Source organism: Diadema setosum, chromosome 17, assembly GCF_964275005.1.
Source record: "Diadema setosum chromosome 17, eeDiaSeto1, whole genome shotgun sequence".
Taxonomy (NCBI): Eukaryota; Metazoa; Echinodermata; class Echinoidea; order Diadematoida; family Diadematidae; genus Diadema; species Diadema setosum.
In genome coordinates, this window is record NC_092701.1 from 12,190,626 (window position 1) to 12,210,032 (window position 19,407).

At 37.7% G+C, this 19,407-nt stretch overlaps 1 protein-coding gene across 1 annotated transcript; it reads left to right on the forward strand.

Moving 5' to 3' along the window:
• Positions 1 to 244: 244 nt before the first annotated feature.
• LOC140240987 (sulfotransferase 1A1-like) lies at positions 245 to 19,161 on the forward strand. Its single transcript, XM_072320763.1, has 7 exons — positions 245 to 417; positions 1,943 to 2,104; positions 2,570 to 2,829; positions 3,204 to 3,330; positions 4,519 to 4,616; positions 18,291 to 18,483; positions 19,052 to 19,161. The coding sequence occupies exons 2-7, from the start codon at positions 1,954 to 1,956 to the stop codon at positions 19,159 to 19,161; spliced, it is 939 nt and encodes a 312-aa protein (XP_072176864.1). The 5' UTR covers positions 245 to 417; positions 1,943 to 1,953.
• Positions 19,162 to 19,407: the final 246 nt, after the last annotated feature.

The window sequence follows — 19,407 nt, forward strand, 5'->3', positions numbered from 1 at the left end:
AAGACAGTCGAAAGTGATTTCGCATATATCACTGCATCATTCGTTAACATAGCTTAAAAATAAACCCTGGTCTGGCAATAAATGTTTCCTTTTACCAAGTGTATACGTTTAAAAGTCCTATAGTCTATTATTAGGGCTTATGCGAATGCCAAAATGCAAGGTAACGCATGATGGGAACGCAACTAGGGTCATGAGCAAGTTGACTCGGCTGTAGAAAGAGTGAACAGTGTGTATAAAAAGCGTATCTATATATGAATGTGTTCCACTCGATGTTATTCTTATTTGAGAAAAAGATTACGATTGACATGATTGGAGGGACCAATGTTCCGAGCATGGATGGAATAGTTCTATAGCAGTGCTTTGACTTTCGGCAGGACGTCTGACCTTTGGAACACACCGGCCTATTTGCATCTGCAGGTAACAGTCCGCGTTCGTGTTTTCTTTGTGTGTGTGTGTGTGTGTGTCTGTCTGTCTGTGTCTGTGTGTCTGTGTGTGTGTGTGTGTGTGTGTGTGTGTGTGTGTGTATGTGTGTATGTGCGTGTGTGTGTGAGTGTGTGGGGGTGTGGGTGTGTAGAATTCTAGCGATCATGACTGTTCACTGCACTTCGTCTTTGGAACTTCGATCGGAAGGTCTATACATCGAGCTGCCGAAGTGAGGAGAGATCCAAGAGCAGAATACCTGATTGTCTATAGAGAGGGACCAAATCACGTCCAACCCCTATAACTTTACAAAAGTAACAACAGTTGCAACCTGTTCTCATCTGCAATCAGCTTAAAAAGGTAGGCAGTTCATCTTAAGGAAGCAGAACCCTGTATCAAACAAATGTCAAAGACGATGTGCTGCCACCAGCCTAATGCGTGCATCGAAATTGTTCAAATTTTTTTTTGCAACTTTCCTGTTTATTTTCTGTCTTTCTTTTTCAGGAAAGAAGAAGCTTTGTTCAACCATGTAGTCATTCTTTTGTCAACTCCTGCAAATAGTGGTGTATGACAGATGAGTGAAATTACCCATTTCTGAAAGTGTTTTTAACCATGTGTATGATGTCATAGTTGGTAGAATAGGGCTTGTATGTTAATTTCATCCACTTTAAACTTTTGTGTACTTTAGGTATCGAATTGCACTGGAAACGCCACGATTGCAGATACAAGTTGGCACATAAAGGGTTAAGTAGCTATGAGGTAAACCAATTAACGGAAATCATTGGTGGTAAAGTGTAGATCACCGTTGAAATTCCTTATTTTGAAGATACTACAGGAAAATTTCGAGGCGAAGACCGTTTCAGCATGATATTTAAATGAATTTAATCAAAAAGTGCCCAACATTAATTTTGGTTACAACTTAAGGAAACAAATTTAGATCCTCATACTGGCAATATTGCGCATGATCAATACAGTGAAATAACGGATGGCAAAATCTATAGGGTTCGTGAGAAATGTCTTGCTAGATCTGCAAGACTTTGTGTTGTCGAAAATCTAATTTTACCAACTTATATCTGTTATTGTTCTTTGTTCCTTTGTACTGTTTGGTAATCTTTTAAGATTAAGTTGCAGAAATAGATTGAAATTAAAATTGATAAACAAGCGGTGTCAGTTTTCCTGCGCACTTTGTTGAGATTGTGTACGTTGCGTTCTAGCAAGACTCTTTCAAGGTATAGGTCTATGTACACCGAGTTTGCGGGTTGATATATATCCCAAAATCCAGTCAATGAGGCCTATTGATTTCTGTGATTTTTTATCAAATTGACCCTCGTTCAACTTTTGCTAACACATGACATAATGTAATGTTAGAATGCCACGATACAATCATACATGCCTTTTTGATGTGTGTGTGATCAAATCCCCTTTATCATTGTTTATTATGTCATTATATATCATCGTTATGCGAATTCTGTGTGTATTATGGTATTCCACTGCTTTGATGCGCCTTGATGCATGTTTGAAGATTTCGCAAACATGGCGGAAAACGAACAAGCTCAGATCAACGGAATGCACATGTACAAGGGGATTGTACTACCCAACGTCATTCTGGACTCCAGCGTAGACGCGTTGCCGAATTTTGAAGTTCGTACGGACGACGTGTGGATTTGCACTTTCCCCAAGACAGGTACGGGCTGCAGGACTTCAATTATCACGCTTCTTTAATGTGTGTTTCTGTGCATGTATACGTGCGCATATATATTATACATATACACTCCTTGACTACACTTGGGCCCCATTACTACTTGTATGAAAACAGACAAGGAATGATACAAAGACAAGCAACAAAATATGCCATTACGATAAAAACATGATCTGATGTAGATAGCTATATCACATCATGATTTGATCAGAGGGAATCCATTCTTGAATATATGAAGCATTTAGATACCCTCGTACACGCTGAGCACATTAATTATTGTACATATTGTATACTGGTACAAACTTACAAGCGGCTGATATCACTGCTTATAATGTAGAACAGGCCACCTTACACTTGGCACAAGAAATGGTGGCACAGTGGTGTATAATCACTGTACACAAACTTCCTATCTAAGCAACCTACCATCTCCCTCTGCTATCTGGTATATAGGAACTCATTGGATGAATGAAATCGTTGGACTTATTCTGGCTCGGGGAATACCGGAGAAAATAGACCGCACGCTGTCTACAAGCACTGCGGAGATGATAATCATGGCCCAAAAGTTGCCCAAGACACGTGCGGAAGAGCTCCAGAATCCTCCGAACATGGCGCCATTTTTGGATGTGGTTGCCAAGGCGAAATCTCCCCGCGTCATTCTGTCACACCTTCCGATCCAGATGCTGCCTACGAAACTCGAGGAAAAGGCAAAGGTCTGTATGTTTGTGCCCCCCCCCCCTCCCCCGTTTGTGGATTACTAGGGCCTATAATACTAGTGCTATCTTCAATATGCTTAGACAGCATGTGTCAATGTTCATTCTTAGTATGATATACATGGTCTGCTTTGTTTGTCCATGAAACATGCGATTATGCCACTTGTTTTCTGCGTTGTTTAAAATCAGTTCTGTAGTCGTCGGTCTTTAGAAGAAAGGAGTTGTTCTATATATTTGATTTAAGCACTCAGCATTGATGGAACGAGCAAAGTTGTCTATGCACAATGCTTATTTTCATGACATAAATTTCAACGAGAATAATCAGATAAAACAGTTTTAGATGTAAACTTTGTACTTTCCCCTCTGTATCAAAGGTTATCTACGTAGCCCGTAACCCGAAGGATATTCTCAATTCGATTTACAACATGATAGTGAAGGGGAAGATGGAGCCCCCTGGTGGTTTCTCATGGGAAATGGTCCTGGGATCCTTCATGGAAGACAGTGGGTATCTGGTGCATCTTCATCAGTTCTTGGTCGTTTATTGCCTCTATTTGTTCATAATGATCGTTAGTTCAGTGAAAGATATATGATTCACTTTCCGGTAAAAACAAGCACCACCAAGGAGAAGTTAATCTTAAAGGAATGGTATGGTTCTGGTGGAGATATCCAGAAACAAAGTGGTCATGACAAAAGTTGGGTCCCGCCATTTATTTTAAAATCCATCTTCACCAAATAAACTTTGAATCGCCCTCACAGTTATATGCTCTTTAGTATTTCATAGAAGTGGTTTCTAACTATTTCACAATAAGTTAAAACCTAAATCCCCAGTTCAACCAGAACTATACCATCCCTTTAAAATCGTTAGACTTAGCATAATTCAGCGAAAATATATGTGTATCTAGATGTAGATTATAGTAGATAATGATGATAAGGCATGTTATGGCTATTGTAATTATACATAAACTGTGCAAACTGAAATATGTACACATCTTCAATTCAATTCAATTCAATTCAATCTGTAAATTCTCGCATCTGGAAAGCGTCAGATAAGATTACTGGAGAGCATGTTGCTGCATTTCAAGTAATTGGAAGTGGAATCTTTATAGCAACAATATCAAATGTATAAAGATCAATGAGATTTAACTCATGTGTGCTAACAGTGGCTAAGATACCTTAATAAACGTGAGGCGACGCCAAGAAAGAATAAAACATTAAGTACCGGTAAATGTGGATGAAGTTGGGGCATAAAATCAAAACATGTTTATCTACCAAATGTTATGGGTAAAGCTTTCTCAAATATCAATAAGAACATATTCCCCAATAGAATCAATAATAATTTGTTGCCCGCAATAGCAGGAAATTGTACTAACACACACACACACACACACACGCACACACACACACACAATATATATATATATATATATATATATATATATATATATATATATATGTATCATATCAGATGATACGATTTACATCCTTTAAATATTCTCTAACCTTTGTTCGGAATAAATCAAAATCAATGAGTTGATGAAACCAACCCGTTTTTGTAATAATAAGTCAAATTTGAGCATCGATGTTTTACCTTTTTTTTTCCCTACATTGCTGTATTTCACTTTGTTAAGGTTTATTTCTTAATTTCGTTTATCTATATTTGTTGGTCTTTCTTCTTCGACTTTCGTGTAGAGTCACTGTTCGGGCCGTGGGTAGATCACAATCTGGGATTCTGGAAAGTCCGGGATAAAGACAACGTGCTCTTCCTCTTCTACGAGAATCTCAAAAAGGTATGATGATTCTGAAATCTCTGGCGCTGTAATGTTAGAAGAGGCAGATGACTGTAGTGGAGAAGTTCCTGGTAATTCTGTCTTTTCCAGAAACGGCACAATGTGCTGAGTTGATATCGTCCCCCTGCCGTTACCACTGACCTTGGGTAATTTAGGAAGGGTCATCATCGTTGTTCCTTTTTCCGGAGCTTGTTTGTTTATTGTTCGTTGTTTGTTTGCTGTTTGTTTGTGTGTTTGTTTGCGCCCTGTTCAAAAAGTAGGATTTTCACCTGATGCATGAGCTGTGATTCAGACTTCTATATACGTTCTCTCCGAGAGGCAGGAGTGTGTTTGTCTATTACTAGAGGGGATGGCATAAAAGCACTCAACAGGGTTCAGGCATGACTCATTGGATCTTAGAAACAATCCGTTTGATAGCAAGGAAAAAGCGTTTCATACCTTCACACAGTACCTGTTGGAGAAGGGTCACATGTTGGTGTGTGTATGGCATGGGGTGGGCGTGGCATGCTCGTGCCATTAAACGTGCAGGGGAATGATCCTTAATAGTTCGAAAACTATACCTCAGATAACACTGTTATTGATATGAGTAATAGCTGAATAGTGTACAATTTAGTTGGAGGTGATTTGAATATGAGAGCATGAACATGATGAATCAGTTTCGTTAAAGGAGACCTCCGGATAATTTTCAGATTTTTACATTTGAACAACTATTAGTTATACAGAGGACAGAGTTTCAGAATTTGTGATGATTGGGATGAAAAATGAGAATATTTTCAAAATTTAGAACAAATTGCAATGAACAAGGAGGATGACATGGCAGAGTCGCCATAAGAATGCATGAGTTGGGGCTCAAGGAAGCAGAACAAAAGAAGAAGGCATGCATAGATTATACACAGGTGAACTCGCAAGCAAGTGGTTTTGTAATGGAATTACACTGCTACATTTCTGAAATATGTGAACCTCCTATGTCATCATCCTTGTTCAGTGTAATTTGTTTAAGGTTTTTCAAAGTATTGTTTCTCTGCTCAAGAACCATAGTAAATTCCACAAATCTATACATGGAGTTGTCGATTTATGTACTACATGATGTGAAATTATGAAAATCGTCTGGAATATCCCTTTAAATCTATTACTAGTTTTAAAGTTAAGTTCCAGATTTTGGTCAAATTTGAACCCTTGTTTGTTTGTTTGTTTGTTTGTTTGTTTGTTTTATTTCCGTACTAAAAATCAACATCCATACATAAAGGTCCAGTAAAGAAAAATACATACGGAGGGTAGCCCATTTTCAGTAGCGACAATGACAGTCACTTCTGGTCTTCCATGGGGCCCTGTTCACAAAAATTACATACAATCAGGAACTGATAATAGAATGAAATATAACACAAACACAAATATATAGAACGGTACATACATTACTACATTGTGACTACATATATACCATATTATTACACATTGTTCAAAGGTTTGGAGCATTAAAAAAATCAAGTAGAAAGGATTTCGGTTTTTTCTAAATTGAACTTAAAAACGGGTAAAGAGGAAAGTTGACGTAAATCATTAGGTATGTTGTTATACGCTGCTGCAGCTCTGTATGAAAATGATCTCTTATACAATAATTAGTTTTAGGCCGTGGTAACTGTAAATCGTTTTTATTACGGAGAGAGTATGGTGATGTCTTGTTCTTAAACATATCTTTCATATAATCGGGGGCCATGTTATTCATAATCTTATACATAAATGAAAGCAGATGGATTTTTTGTCTTTTGATTACTGTATTCCACCATAAGCTATAATGAACATTACTGGTAGTAATGTGGGAATAAGGGTTAATTTTCGAAATTAATCTCCCGGCTCTATATTGCATCTTCTGAAGTTGGGAAAGAGAGTTACCGTTGGCGGATTGCCTTACAACATCACCGTAATCAAAATGAGGTAACACAATAGAATTACAGTTGCAAATCAGTCATATTAACAAACTGTCTCAAACGACCCATATAATTAATCATTTTACTTAACTTGTTACATAGTTGTTCGATGTGAACATCCCACGATAATTTATCATCTACAATAATTCCTAGATATTTAAAACTATTCTCCTGAAGTAATCGTTTACCCCTTAGTTTAACATTAAAAAAACTCTTGCTTTTTTAACATATTATTTTTACCAAATAACATACAAACAGTTTTATCAAAATTGATTTTTAAATTGTTGTCAGCCATCCATGTTTTCATACATACAAACTCTTTTTGCAAAACATTTTCCGCAACTTTCGTTTTTTGTTTTTTTTAATGTGAGTAATAAATGACCGTGTCATCGGCATATGAATGGGCCGTGCAGTCAGAAAAAACCTCGAATTGATATCATTGATAAATATACTAAACAACAACGGTCCTAACAAGGATCCTTGTGGCACTCCTCTGGTTAATAATCTTTCATCCGAAAGGGTATTACTGATTGACGTCCTTATTCTCCGGTTCGAGAGATAACTCTCGAACCACTCCAATCCTATGCCAGTAACCGGCCCCATATTTTCAAGTTTAGATAGAAGGATCAGGTGATCAACCCTCTATACAAAATTGAACTTTACACAAGAACCAATGATATGTATGTGAGTGCGTGCTTACAATGACCCTGAACAATAGACACGATTATTACCTATACGAGGTAGTTTTGCGAGGCAATTACAGTTGTTATTTTGCAGGGTCGGGAGTTCAGCGGGCGATATTAGAGCATATTACGAGCATCCGGGGTTTTACATATACAGTGGGCTCCCGTTATAACGAAATCCTCGGGACCGGCAGTTATTCTTTCGTCATATCGGAATTTTGTTATAACCGAACCAATAAACGATAGAAATACATAGAGTGTATGACATTGCAGCCCAAATTTTTACTTTGTTATAACCAGATTTTTGTTATAACCGCGTGTTCGTTATAATGGGAGTGCACTGTAAAACAGGGAGATGGGAAGAGAGATTCCACTCCTTCTCTTCTCACCTCATGTAAACATTCCGATCGACCGCGAAGAGAAAACATTCAAGGAATTCGCTGCGTGTCGATTACACGCACCGCAGAAGAACGCCGATAAATCAACTCATACAAGGTCGACCGCTTCCACTAGTTCCAGCAGCACGACGCGTCAAACAATGAAAAAATGCACAGTGACCATCAGTTATTACAACTCTCGAAATTGAAACAGAAGCAAAAATAAAGTGTAAAAGCGTTCAGATGTTTGAAGTTCGCCTGTTACAACTACATAATATGTAGGGTTATATTATGTATCTTTGAAGTTGGAGTTGAATGATATACATTATTTTTCAATTATTCGACATGTTGGTGATGATCTACAGGTAGTCAAATGTGTGGCTTGATCTATATCATAGTGTATAGCTGTATTCACATATTTTCTTAATTTACCTAGGGGATAGGTAATAATTATGATATTGACTGGCCTTGAGGGAGATACCAGATAAATATTCCCCGCACTGAAAGAATATTGCCCTCGTCTTCGACTCGGGCAATATTCTTCCAGTTTGGGCAATATTTCTGGTATCTCCCTCGAGGCCAGTCAATATTATATAAATACCACCTTTTCAGAGCTCTGCTGACTAGGCTTCTGGACTCTTGCTCCAAGGCACATGAATGCTTTATCAACAATTCACGATGGATTGCCGTGGGCACTGGTAGTCTGAATTCATGGTAATGGGTAAAATGCGTGCACACGGAAAAATAAAAATAAGCACATGATTTCATGTGCTTGCATACACTTCATAATTATCTGGATGAATACAGACTAGCTGTGACAGTGGAATGACAAGAGGATTTTTCCCACCCAAATTGTGCTCTCCTTTAAAGCAGTTTTTTTTTTTTTTTTTTTTTTTTTTTTTAAGAGAGAAGCAACAGATAATCAGCGGCGATCAGAATGACTCACTAGTAGTAGCTAAGACAGAGCTTGCAATATATCAGAAGTAGCCCATTCTTGTACAAATATATACAGCAAAAGCATTAACAGTCAGATAAGAGTTCTATTTTCGTTTACACGCTGTTACCCGCACGCGGAGTTCGTGACAGCCTGTATTACCCCACACCTCCTTATGGCGGTTATGTGACCTCAACGTCACAGTTGCGTGCCATAGAAAATTGTTAGATAATGACTCCACGTGACAAGTATAGTGTTTGCTTTCAAAACTCAAGAGCATTCCTTCTAAATGAACTATACGGCTGCAGCATACTGTCAAATACACATACGTACACACTCGCACACACAACACACACATACACAAACACGCACACAAAAGAGACAAATGATTTAACAAGTGTTTGATTATTCTTGCAAACAAGCGCAACATCAGAATACTCCATAATGATCGTTCGATCTAGAATAACAATTAATTGCCCCTGATTATTAATTCATTCCTCATTTTACTTTCCATTACCAAAACATCCATTAGATTATGCATGTACAGTACTAACATGCATCGGTAGTATGCAAAGCAAGGGCTGCACACAATACAAGAGATGCCCGGCGTGACGATGGTGGAAACAGTAAAGATACAAGGTAGAATATTAAACAGGCCCGTAGCCAGGATTTTTCAAGGGGGGGTGCGGTCACTAAAAAAACGGACCTTCGGTACCAATACCAATGATGACACACACACACACAATTATATATATATATATATATATATATATATATATATATATACAATGTATATATATTCTTTGGACGACCGAACTACAGAAGTTGTATAAGAATTTGCGCGCGAAGCGCGCCGCAAATTGTGAATTTTGACTGTTTTAATGACGTTTTAAAGTCTCGAGGAAATTTGTATTTTTGTCTGTTGCATGCAATCGCGTTACGGTATTTCATCTAGGAAATCGTAAAAACTCATTTTGCCAGGAAGTTGCAAAGTTTAATTGTGTTCGAGACTCTGCGCGCGTAGCGCGCCGCAAAATTGAGAATAGTGATTTTCCTGGTGTTGTTTTAACTTTTATTTTTTCTATTGTATACCCGCGTTAGCAGGCCTGAAGCCTGGTATTCGAGTTTGTCAAAAACGAAAATAAATAAGAAAATTTTTAAAACAAAATGAATTGTAAATGTGAACCATTTATATTTTGCCTCCTTGTGGTAGGATATTTCCAGCATTTCCGAACTTTCAAATAATCATTTTAGATTTGAAAATATTAAAGGTAGTAGGTCCGATTCGCAAACATCTCCAATATCAGTCAAATATTATTAACCATCATGCTAAGAAGGTTTTCTTTGTGAAATTTGGAGGTCAGTGAAATTCAAAAATTAAACATCCGTTAGCCATTGGAAGAGTGCAAATTCAGACCTCAGGCTTAATGCTCACATGTTTTCCTATTTGATTTGATCTGTCTTACTGTGCACACTAAGATACATACTGGAATGGTTATTTCTTATCTATTAAATTATAGTAGCATATTTGGTTACTAGCTGTCTCTAGGCATTTTCGAATTTGGGCTGCAAAGAGATCCACTACCTTTAAGTTAGAAGAGAGATAAGTAAATAATGATAAAATAAACAAACAAAAAAGAATTAGTTTCTTTTGTAATACTATCTGACAAACTTTTTACTTTACCATTTTACTTCATAGCTCAGCACTTTCCATTCTCTCTCATACCCTCTTACCCATTACATTTAAATGAAATACAACTAAAATGAGTTTGCGTGCCTGCATAATACTCTTTGGAAATTATAAGTGAAAATGTTTTTAGGTTTTGGCTCACTTTAAAATGAGAACCAATAGAACTGTCACAACATGAGAAAATGTATAAGTGATAATCAACACTACATTTCCGAATTTGGCCTGCAAAGAAATCCGCTACCTGTAAGTTAGAAAAGAGATTAGTAAATAATGATAAAATAAACAACAAAAAAGAATGAGTTTCTATAAAACCGCCGTATCCAGAACAGAGCCTGAAACGGTGCAGGCTCAAGAAATCGTTTGTACTATAATACGTCTTGAAGTACTGTGTGATACTGTTGACTCAGACTTCTACAAAGCTGTAAGTGAGAATTGTAATCCAATCCGACTCATTACCTTAGATATTTATGAAAATATATCAATAAAGAATGTAAATTAAATAACGATGCGTCACAATGCAGTCTAACGCTCTCACAATGCTATCATACATAGGGTTTTTCACTGACTGTTTTTACTCCGGAGCTCTTGCAATATTCAGGCTTTTGTAATACTATCTGACAAACTTTTTACTTTACCATTTTACTTCATAGCTCAGCACTTTCCATTCTCTCTCATACCCTCTTACCCATTACATTTAAATGAAATACAACTAAAATGAGTTTGCGTGCCTGCATAATACTCTTTGGAAATTATAAGTGAAAATGTTCTTAGGTTTTGGCTCACTTTAAAATGAGAACCAATAGAACTGTCACAACATGAGAAAATGTATAAGTAATAATCAACACTACATTTCCGAATTTGGCCTGCAAAGAAATCCGCTACCTGTAAGTTAGAAAAGAGATTAGTAAATAATGATAAAATAAACAACAAAAAAGAATGAGTTTCTATAAAACCGCCGTATCCAGAACAGAGCCTGAAACGGTGCAGGCTCAAGAAATCGTTTGTACTATAATACGTCTTGAAGTACTGTGTGATACTGTTGACTCAGACTTCTACAAAGCTGTAAGTGAGAATTGTAATCCAATCCGACTCATTACCTTAGATATTTATGAAAATATATCAATAAAGAATGTAAATTAAATAACGATGCGTCACAATGCAGTCTAACGCTCTCACAATGCTATCATACATAGGGTTTTTCACTGACTGTTTTTACTCCGGAGCTCTTGCAATATTCAGGCTTTTGTAATACTATCTGACAAACTTTTTACTTTACCATTTTACTTCATAGCTCAGCACTTTCCATTCTCTCTCATACCCTCTTACCCATTACATTTAAATGAAATACAACTAAAATGAGTTTGCGTGCCTGCATAATACTCTTTGGAAATTATAAGTGAAAATGTTCTTAGGTTTTGGCTCACTTTAAAATGAGAACCAATAGAACTGTCACAACATGAGAAAATGTATAAGTAATAATCAACACTACATTTCCGAATTTGGCCTGCAAAGAAATCCGCTACCTGTAAGTTAGAAAAGAGATTAGTAAATAATGATAAAATAAACAACAAAAAAGAATGAGTTTCTATAAAACCGCCGTATCCAGAACAGAGCCTGAAACGGTGCAGGCTCAAGAAATCGTTTGTACTATAATACGTCTTGAAGTACTGTGTGATACTGTTGACTCAGACTTCTACAAAGCTGTAAGTGAGAATTGTAATCCAATCCGACTCATTACCTTAGATATTTATGAAAATATATCAATAAAGAATGTAAATTAAATAACGATGCGTCACAATGCAGTCTAACGCTCTCACAATGCTATCATACATAGGGTTTTTCACTGACTGTTTTTACTCCGGAGCTCTTGCAATATTCAGGCTTTTGTAATACTATCTGACAAACTTTTTACTTTACCATTTTACTTCATAGCTCAGCACTTTCCATTCTCTCTCATACCCTCTTACCCATTACATTTAAATGAAATACAACTAAAATGAGTTTGCGTGCCTGCATAATACTCTTTGGAAATTATAAGTGAAAATGTTCTTAGGTTTTGGCTCACTTTAAAATGAGAACCAATAGAACTGTCACAACATGAGAAAATGTATAAGTAATAATCAACACTACATTTCCGAATTTGGCCTGCAAAGAAATCCGCTACCTGTAAGTTAGAAAAGAGATTAGTAAATAATGATAAAATAAACAACAAAAAAGAATGAGTTTCTACCGCCGTATCCAGAACAGAGCCTGAAACGGTGCAGGCTCAAGAAATCGTTTGTACTAGTACGTCTTGAAGTACTGTGTGATACTGTTGACTCAGACTTCTACAAAGCTGTAAGTGAGAATTTTAACCCAATCCGGCTCATTACCTGTGTTTTTTATGAAAAATATGAATAAAGAATGTAAATTAAATAACGACGCGTCAGAATGCAGTCTAACGCTCTCACAATGTTATCATACATAGGGTTTTTCCCTGACTGTTTTTACTCCGGAGCTCTTGCAATATTCAGGCTTTTGTAATACTATCTGACAAACTTTTTACTTTACCATTTTACTTCATAGCTCAGCATTCTCTCTCATACCCTCTTACCCATTACATTTAAATGAAATACAACTAAATTTAGTTTGCGTGCCTGCATAATACTCTTTGGAAATTATAAGTGAGAATGTTCTTAGGTTTTGGCTCACTTCAAAATGAGAACCAATCGAACTGTCACAACATGAGAAAATGTATAACTAATAATTTGTTGGAACCGTAAGCAAATGCCAGCTGAAGGCGAGTAGGCAAGTGTGTTTAAAAGCATTAGATTATGCACGGAGATCGTACAGTTACTTGATAGATGATCTTTTCTCGAATATTGGTACTAGCAAAAGGGCTAGAAAAAGCAGCTATTATAATTCGTTAGGCATGCATAATGGCCCAATGAGTGTTACAAGAGAACTGGAGTAAGACAGGTCTTTCATTTTGTTTTGTCTCTCCTGATCGTTCGCAAGAAATGCTAATTCATGACCACCTTTTCACAATTTGATTGGAGCATGCATTCATAATGGAAAATAGTTGACATAATAATCTATCCCCAGGCATTATCATACCAACATGTACTGATATATACATGTACTATATCTTTGTGAGACGTAGATATAAAATGTCTCAGGTTTTCGATTATAGTAATTTCGAGGAAATTTCTTTAATTTTTATCATATATGTAAACTTGAGGCTATTAGATTTTCATCCACTTACCTCTGTTCCTGTGAAAAAATGCAAGTGTCAACCTCAATGTCATCCACGAATCGCACGTACTCGGGCGGCCAGTGGAAAAAAAAAAAAAAAACACCGGTCACACGCGCCAAGGGCCATGGCATGCAGTGCCAATATAATAATAGCTCGCACAAATTGATACATAACATTTGTGTTTGTGTGCATGGGGACGATCCGATGGTTCATACAACAAAAGGGTTTCGTACAATTATTTTTAACATTGTTAAACGTACTCTTCCACATTTACGTAGCATATAATGTGTCTTTATATTTATTTGGATTGTTATCTTGAGAATTGCTAAAAACAGTTATTATGAAAAAGTGGACCTTTCAGAATTTAGGGGGGTGCGTACGCACCCGACGCACCCCCCCCCCCCCCCCCTGGCTACGGGCCTGTTAAACAACATGTTTGTTCAACTTGAGAGTGAATCACAGAACTCGAAAATAAGCCTCAAGTTCTGTGGAGTGAACCCTTTTGACAGTGGACAGCTGCATTAAAAAAAAAAGTGATACGCCTGGCCAACACGATTTGAATACAAAATGAATAAAATTCAGCCCATTTATTTGCGTAGTTGTACATGGATATTCCGTTTACGCACGTTTTTTACGCAGTCATTTCTTAGTTTTGTACAACACTGGTCACACAACTCGCAATATTGAGTATAGTCACTATTAGACCCCGTTTACAGTGCGGGGCCGGGCTCGGCCGCGGCTCGGCCGCGGCCGAGCCCGGCCTCAATTGCGCGGCCGAGCCTCGCAATTTTGTCCGTTTACACTGCTGGGCTCGGCCGCGCTTTTGATTCAAACCTTTCAATATTTTGTTGTAGTGGGGCTCTGCTTGTAAACAAACGCAGTTTGGTATAGCCTGGTTTTCAGACCCTTTGCCAACTGGATTCCGTGGCGACGAAGTCGCCGTTCGGACAAAGGCCTTTGCCGAAGGAAAATCCTTTGCCGAGCCCAGCAGTGTAAACGGACAAAATTGCGAGGCTCGGCCGCGCAATTGAGGCCGGACTCGGCCGCGGCCGAGCCGCGGCCGAGACCACCTCCAGAGCGAGGCCAAATGCGAGGCCAATTTTGGCCTCGCATTTGGCCTTTTGTGCGTTTACACTGAAGCGGGGCTGGGCTCGGCCGCGGCCGAGCCGCGGCCGAGCCTCGCACTGTAAACGGGGTCATAGTGGTGTAGACACAACGTGAACATGCAAAGAGAAAAGGGCAAGCAAGGAAAAACAGTAAGCAATGGTAAGGAAATTAATTATAACATCACTTTTGAGGGTGAGATTAAATGGTAAAGAATCTGCGGTGTTTCTGACTAGTTTTCAGTAACTGGTTGTTATTCTTTGACCGGTTGACCTGAAAGTTGTACAAAACACGGGATAAATACAAGACCAGACGGGAAGGTTTCACGCACTTTATATACAAGCAATTAAATATCTTGTGCTTATTACTGTGCCCGCTCTAAGATGAGATGTAATCTTTGATGTTGCAGACGTATAAGTGGTCCAAAGTCCAAAGTCCGTGAACCCCGAGAGTGACTGTGCAGAAAAAATATCAATCAAAACATCCATATTTACCTACGAAAAGGTCTGTCGACCCTCAAGACTTCGAAAGCAAACTTTGAGAGCGTAAGATATGCGCTTTGATATGGTTCCCCTTTTCTCACGATATACATTCAGGCTTGAATAAATTCAATTCAATTCAAATGAATTTGTTAGGAATTTTATGCATCAAATATATATTACAAATAAAATTCAGTCATTTCTTTTTGTTTACAAGATAATAGAACATAGAGTGTGTACATCCGAATATAAAACTGAGATATACGTGTAGAGATTAAAGAAATAATAAGGGAACACGTCAATTGGGAACCACTCCGGGAAAAAGTGAATCAAATGATCTGACTGAATTATAGTACATGCACTGGGAGTGTAAATGCAGAAGACTGTCGTCAAATAAGCATTGAGCTTGAAGATACGACAGCCTTGAAAAAGAAAAAGAAAAAAAAAGAAAACGGGCAAAACATACATCTTATATACTTATCGAAAATAAAATTAAAAAAAACAGTGACATTCTGACATCACATTCACATGCGACACCAAAAATTGTACAGACACTATACAATACAGATAATGAGGTGAGTGAGGTGAGTGCTGGTGCAAGTAAAAGAGCCCAACAGGCGCGCGATACTAGGTGCCTTTTACGATACGAAAGCTTAAATATGTTTATTGAATAGTTTGATGTAAGGAGACGGGGGGGGGGGATATCAAAACATCAAAAATTAATCTATTTAGGTTTTGGTTACAAAGATCAGATACAGCTAATTCGAATAACTTGATATAATGGACTTTTTCATGTTTGCTTTTCGAGAAAGAAATGATGTGCGTGCTTTAATTTGTTCGAGCAGAGAATTCTATATATCCGGTCCATTAGTGTCGGATAGCAAATAAGCGACAATTAAGCAACTTCGGGTTATTTAGATGATTGTCATTGCAATGACGAGTATAGGATAGGACTAGGAGTGTACTTTGCTATTTGAGATGAAACGGTATGTTGAAGTGAAAAAGATGTATTATGTCACAAAGTTGAGGTCAGAGATATGTACCCGATTCTATCAAACATCCGGTACAAAACAGTAGCTCCAACATAATTATCAGGAGGCTATACTGTCAGAGTGACGGGGCAAAAACCACGGCACATGGCAATCTTCAAGCATTTGGTACGACTGCTGGAAATCACAAAGTTCCCACGGTCGGTGGTTAAAGTTTACACGGTATACAAAAACAGCGATTTTATACACAAAGGCTGGTAAGAATAACGGTATGGTATGATCAACGCACGACATGGGGCCTTAGTTGTAACCATTCATACTTTGGCTGTCTGTTTTTGTTTTGTTTGTTTGTTTGTTCATTTCCATCAGAGAAGATGGCTGAATAGCCCATGTTCAGCTACGCTAAGCCAGTCTTCCATGGGGTCCAGTTGGATGTGAGGTGGGACCACTTCACCGGGTTAAACACACTGCTCTTTGCGATGAATGAATGAAGCGGGAACTTTTACGTGAATGAGTGTGACTCTCTCATACACGGGACCTCCATTTTATATTCTATCCGAGGACAGAATGTTTTGCCTCTTGCTAGAGGGGACGGTATGATTACACACGGCATTGCTCAGTAGGACCCGGGAATCGAACCGGGGTCCTTTGGATCGTGAAACAGACGCGCTACCGACTGAGCCAACTCACCAATCCACCTTATGTAGGGATAAAGTCGTAGGGAAAGGGTTTGCGAGACAATGGAAATATTTGACAGAACATCTATTGGTGTACAGTAATTTCTGATCAAATACTGACATTTTTTTTTTTAAATCTAATCTATCTACTCGTCGGCAAACACACAAAAAAAGTCGCGGGTACGCTGTACGTTGCACACGAGGCACAAAAGCTGCCCGATGGGTAGCGATGGGAGTTACTGGTTGCCAAGGAAAATCATGGAGCTGAATACATATGTTGTCAAGGCAGACCTAATTTGACTAGTCTGTATTGATGATTTATGTTCAGTCCCTTGACTTGGGTCTCGACATTTCATACTCGCCTTACTAGCATTCCAATTCCTTCGGACGAAACTTTCTACATTTTTTTTTTAATCGGAAGTCATCCTTAAGGTCACTATTTACTATTTGCACATGAAACAAAAACCCAGCTTAAGTGTTTTGATAGTTCTAAAATGTGAGTTAGGGATGAAACAAAATGTAAAACTGTTTATCGGTATAATCAATGTTAAGTCTTTTTAATACACAAAATGTGAGCAATCGTTATTATAAAATTGCTTCTAGACTTGACCGTCTTCAGTTATGATTTACTGAGAAAAACAGTGATATATCTTTTTATATTTTAGGCTTCATTGCAAAATTTTTCATGTGGTAAGATGTCTGTAATACAACTACCCTACACATATGCATAAAATGTGATAACTTGAACATTTTTTATTACTGCTCCCAATTGTATACAATACCTTGAAAAGGGAAATCCAATGCAGTTAAAAGTTAGTCTGAAAAGGAGTGATTTTTTTTTTCTATGCGCATCAATGAAAAGTTTGATCGGAATCGAATGAAAAATAAGGAATTGTGACATGTTAAAGTTGTTTGATTTTTCAGAAAAACTACTTCTTGAACAGTCAACATGAATATGCAAATAGTGAAGTGATGATGTAATCCCCTCACAGCTTGCCGTATAATTCATATTATACAAAATTTAGAAATTTTCAGTTTTTCATTCAAACGCAATTGCGCCCCAGGCTCAAAATTCTAACATATTGTACTGAGGCTGATCATTATTCTGAAGTTATTTTATCAGGAATAAAATCATGTTTTACACTTTAATGACAAAAACTTTAAATCTCGTCATTTTTTTTTACACGATCAATAGCAAATTGTGAGGTGATGACATAATCAGCTAACTCATTTGTATATTCATACCAAATGTGCTAGAACTCTTCTGCAGAAATTAGCGAAACTTCACAATTTCACAACTTCCTCGATTTTCATCCAATTTTGATCAAATTTCACTGTCGTACTCGTAAGATTTTTACTCTTCCTTATCATTCTAATTTACAACTGGCTTGGAAACCTATTTAAGCATTCTTTACATCCGGTTCCTTCATAATCTAGGCATCCAGAAAATGATGCAAAAAGTGTGCTTGGTCGGAGTATAAGATTTTAAACAGAAACAACGCATCAAGTAATTATTCCAAATGACATTGTTTGAATGTCACGATAAAATTTGGACTGTTCGCTGTGTATTTATCCTGGCATCAGAACCCCGTGGAGGGCGTACGGCAGGTGGCAGCCCACATCGGCGTTGACCTGACTGATGACGAGGTGCAGAAAGTTGTCGAGTACAGTTCGTTCAAGGGAATGAGTAAGACGTACGCAACGCGAAAGACGGACGAAAAAGCAGCCGATAAGGACTTCCACGATGTGGTGAACTCAATCCCCTTCATGAATAAAGGTATAAATCAACAGCTTGCGATGTGTTCTGGGATCAAGCAGAGTTCTTCTATTGTTTGCATATTCTCTTTATTGAGTTATATGGTGTAGTAGGTGTACCGGACGCATGATGGGGAAAATGGTAGTATTTCATGAATTTACGGGCCCATTTTATACCACAAATGATGAACAGGCCTATTTCGTGGATAAGTGAGAATTAGATGCTCTCGTTTAACTAAAACCCACGAGCACAAGTTCCAAAGTTAAACTGGCGTATCCTGTGCATCATTTGTATCCTGACAAAATGTGTTCTCTAATCTGTCACATGATTGTATAGTGTGTACTTATCAAGAAGAGAAGAGAGAAGAGAGAAGTAACGTACTTTTTGTGTAGAATATGATACAACAGATACTATTCTAAACCAATCCGCATTTCGGTAAATGCATTTTGGAAATTAATGACAACAATGCTCGTTTTGCATATTTTCGTTTTTGGTACTGTTGTTGTTTTAGTTTATTGCTGCTTGTTTGTTTATTTGTTTAATTGGGTTTTGTGTTAACATTCGTTTGTTGTTGTTGTTTTTCACTCAGGAGTTTCTGGTCAGTGGAAAGAGCGCTTCACCGTGGCCCAAAACGAAATGTTTGACAAGTGGTACGAACAGAAAATGAAAGGAGTCGACTTCACATTCGAGTTTGAATAAATATCGTCCTGGTATTTGCAGCCTTTTGACATTGGTATCTTCAGATACCAATCAGACTGATCTGATTTATTACCTGAATTACCCAGAATTACCTACGATGACGCCCAGTAAGTTGAAAACTTGCAGAAGGCCATTAATGGGATTCAATCCTGAGCCTGAGGAGATCCATGTGATGCACTGTATCTATGTACTATATATTTACATGCTGAACTCCAGAGAATGTGGTTTCTACATTGTCAAGTGATT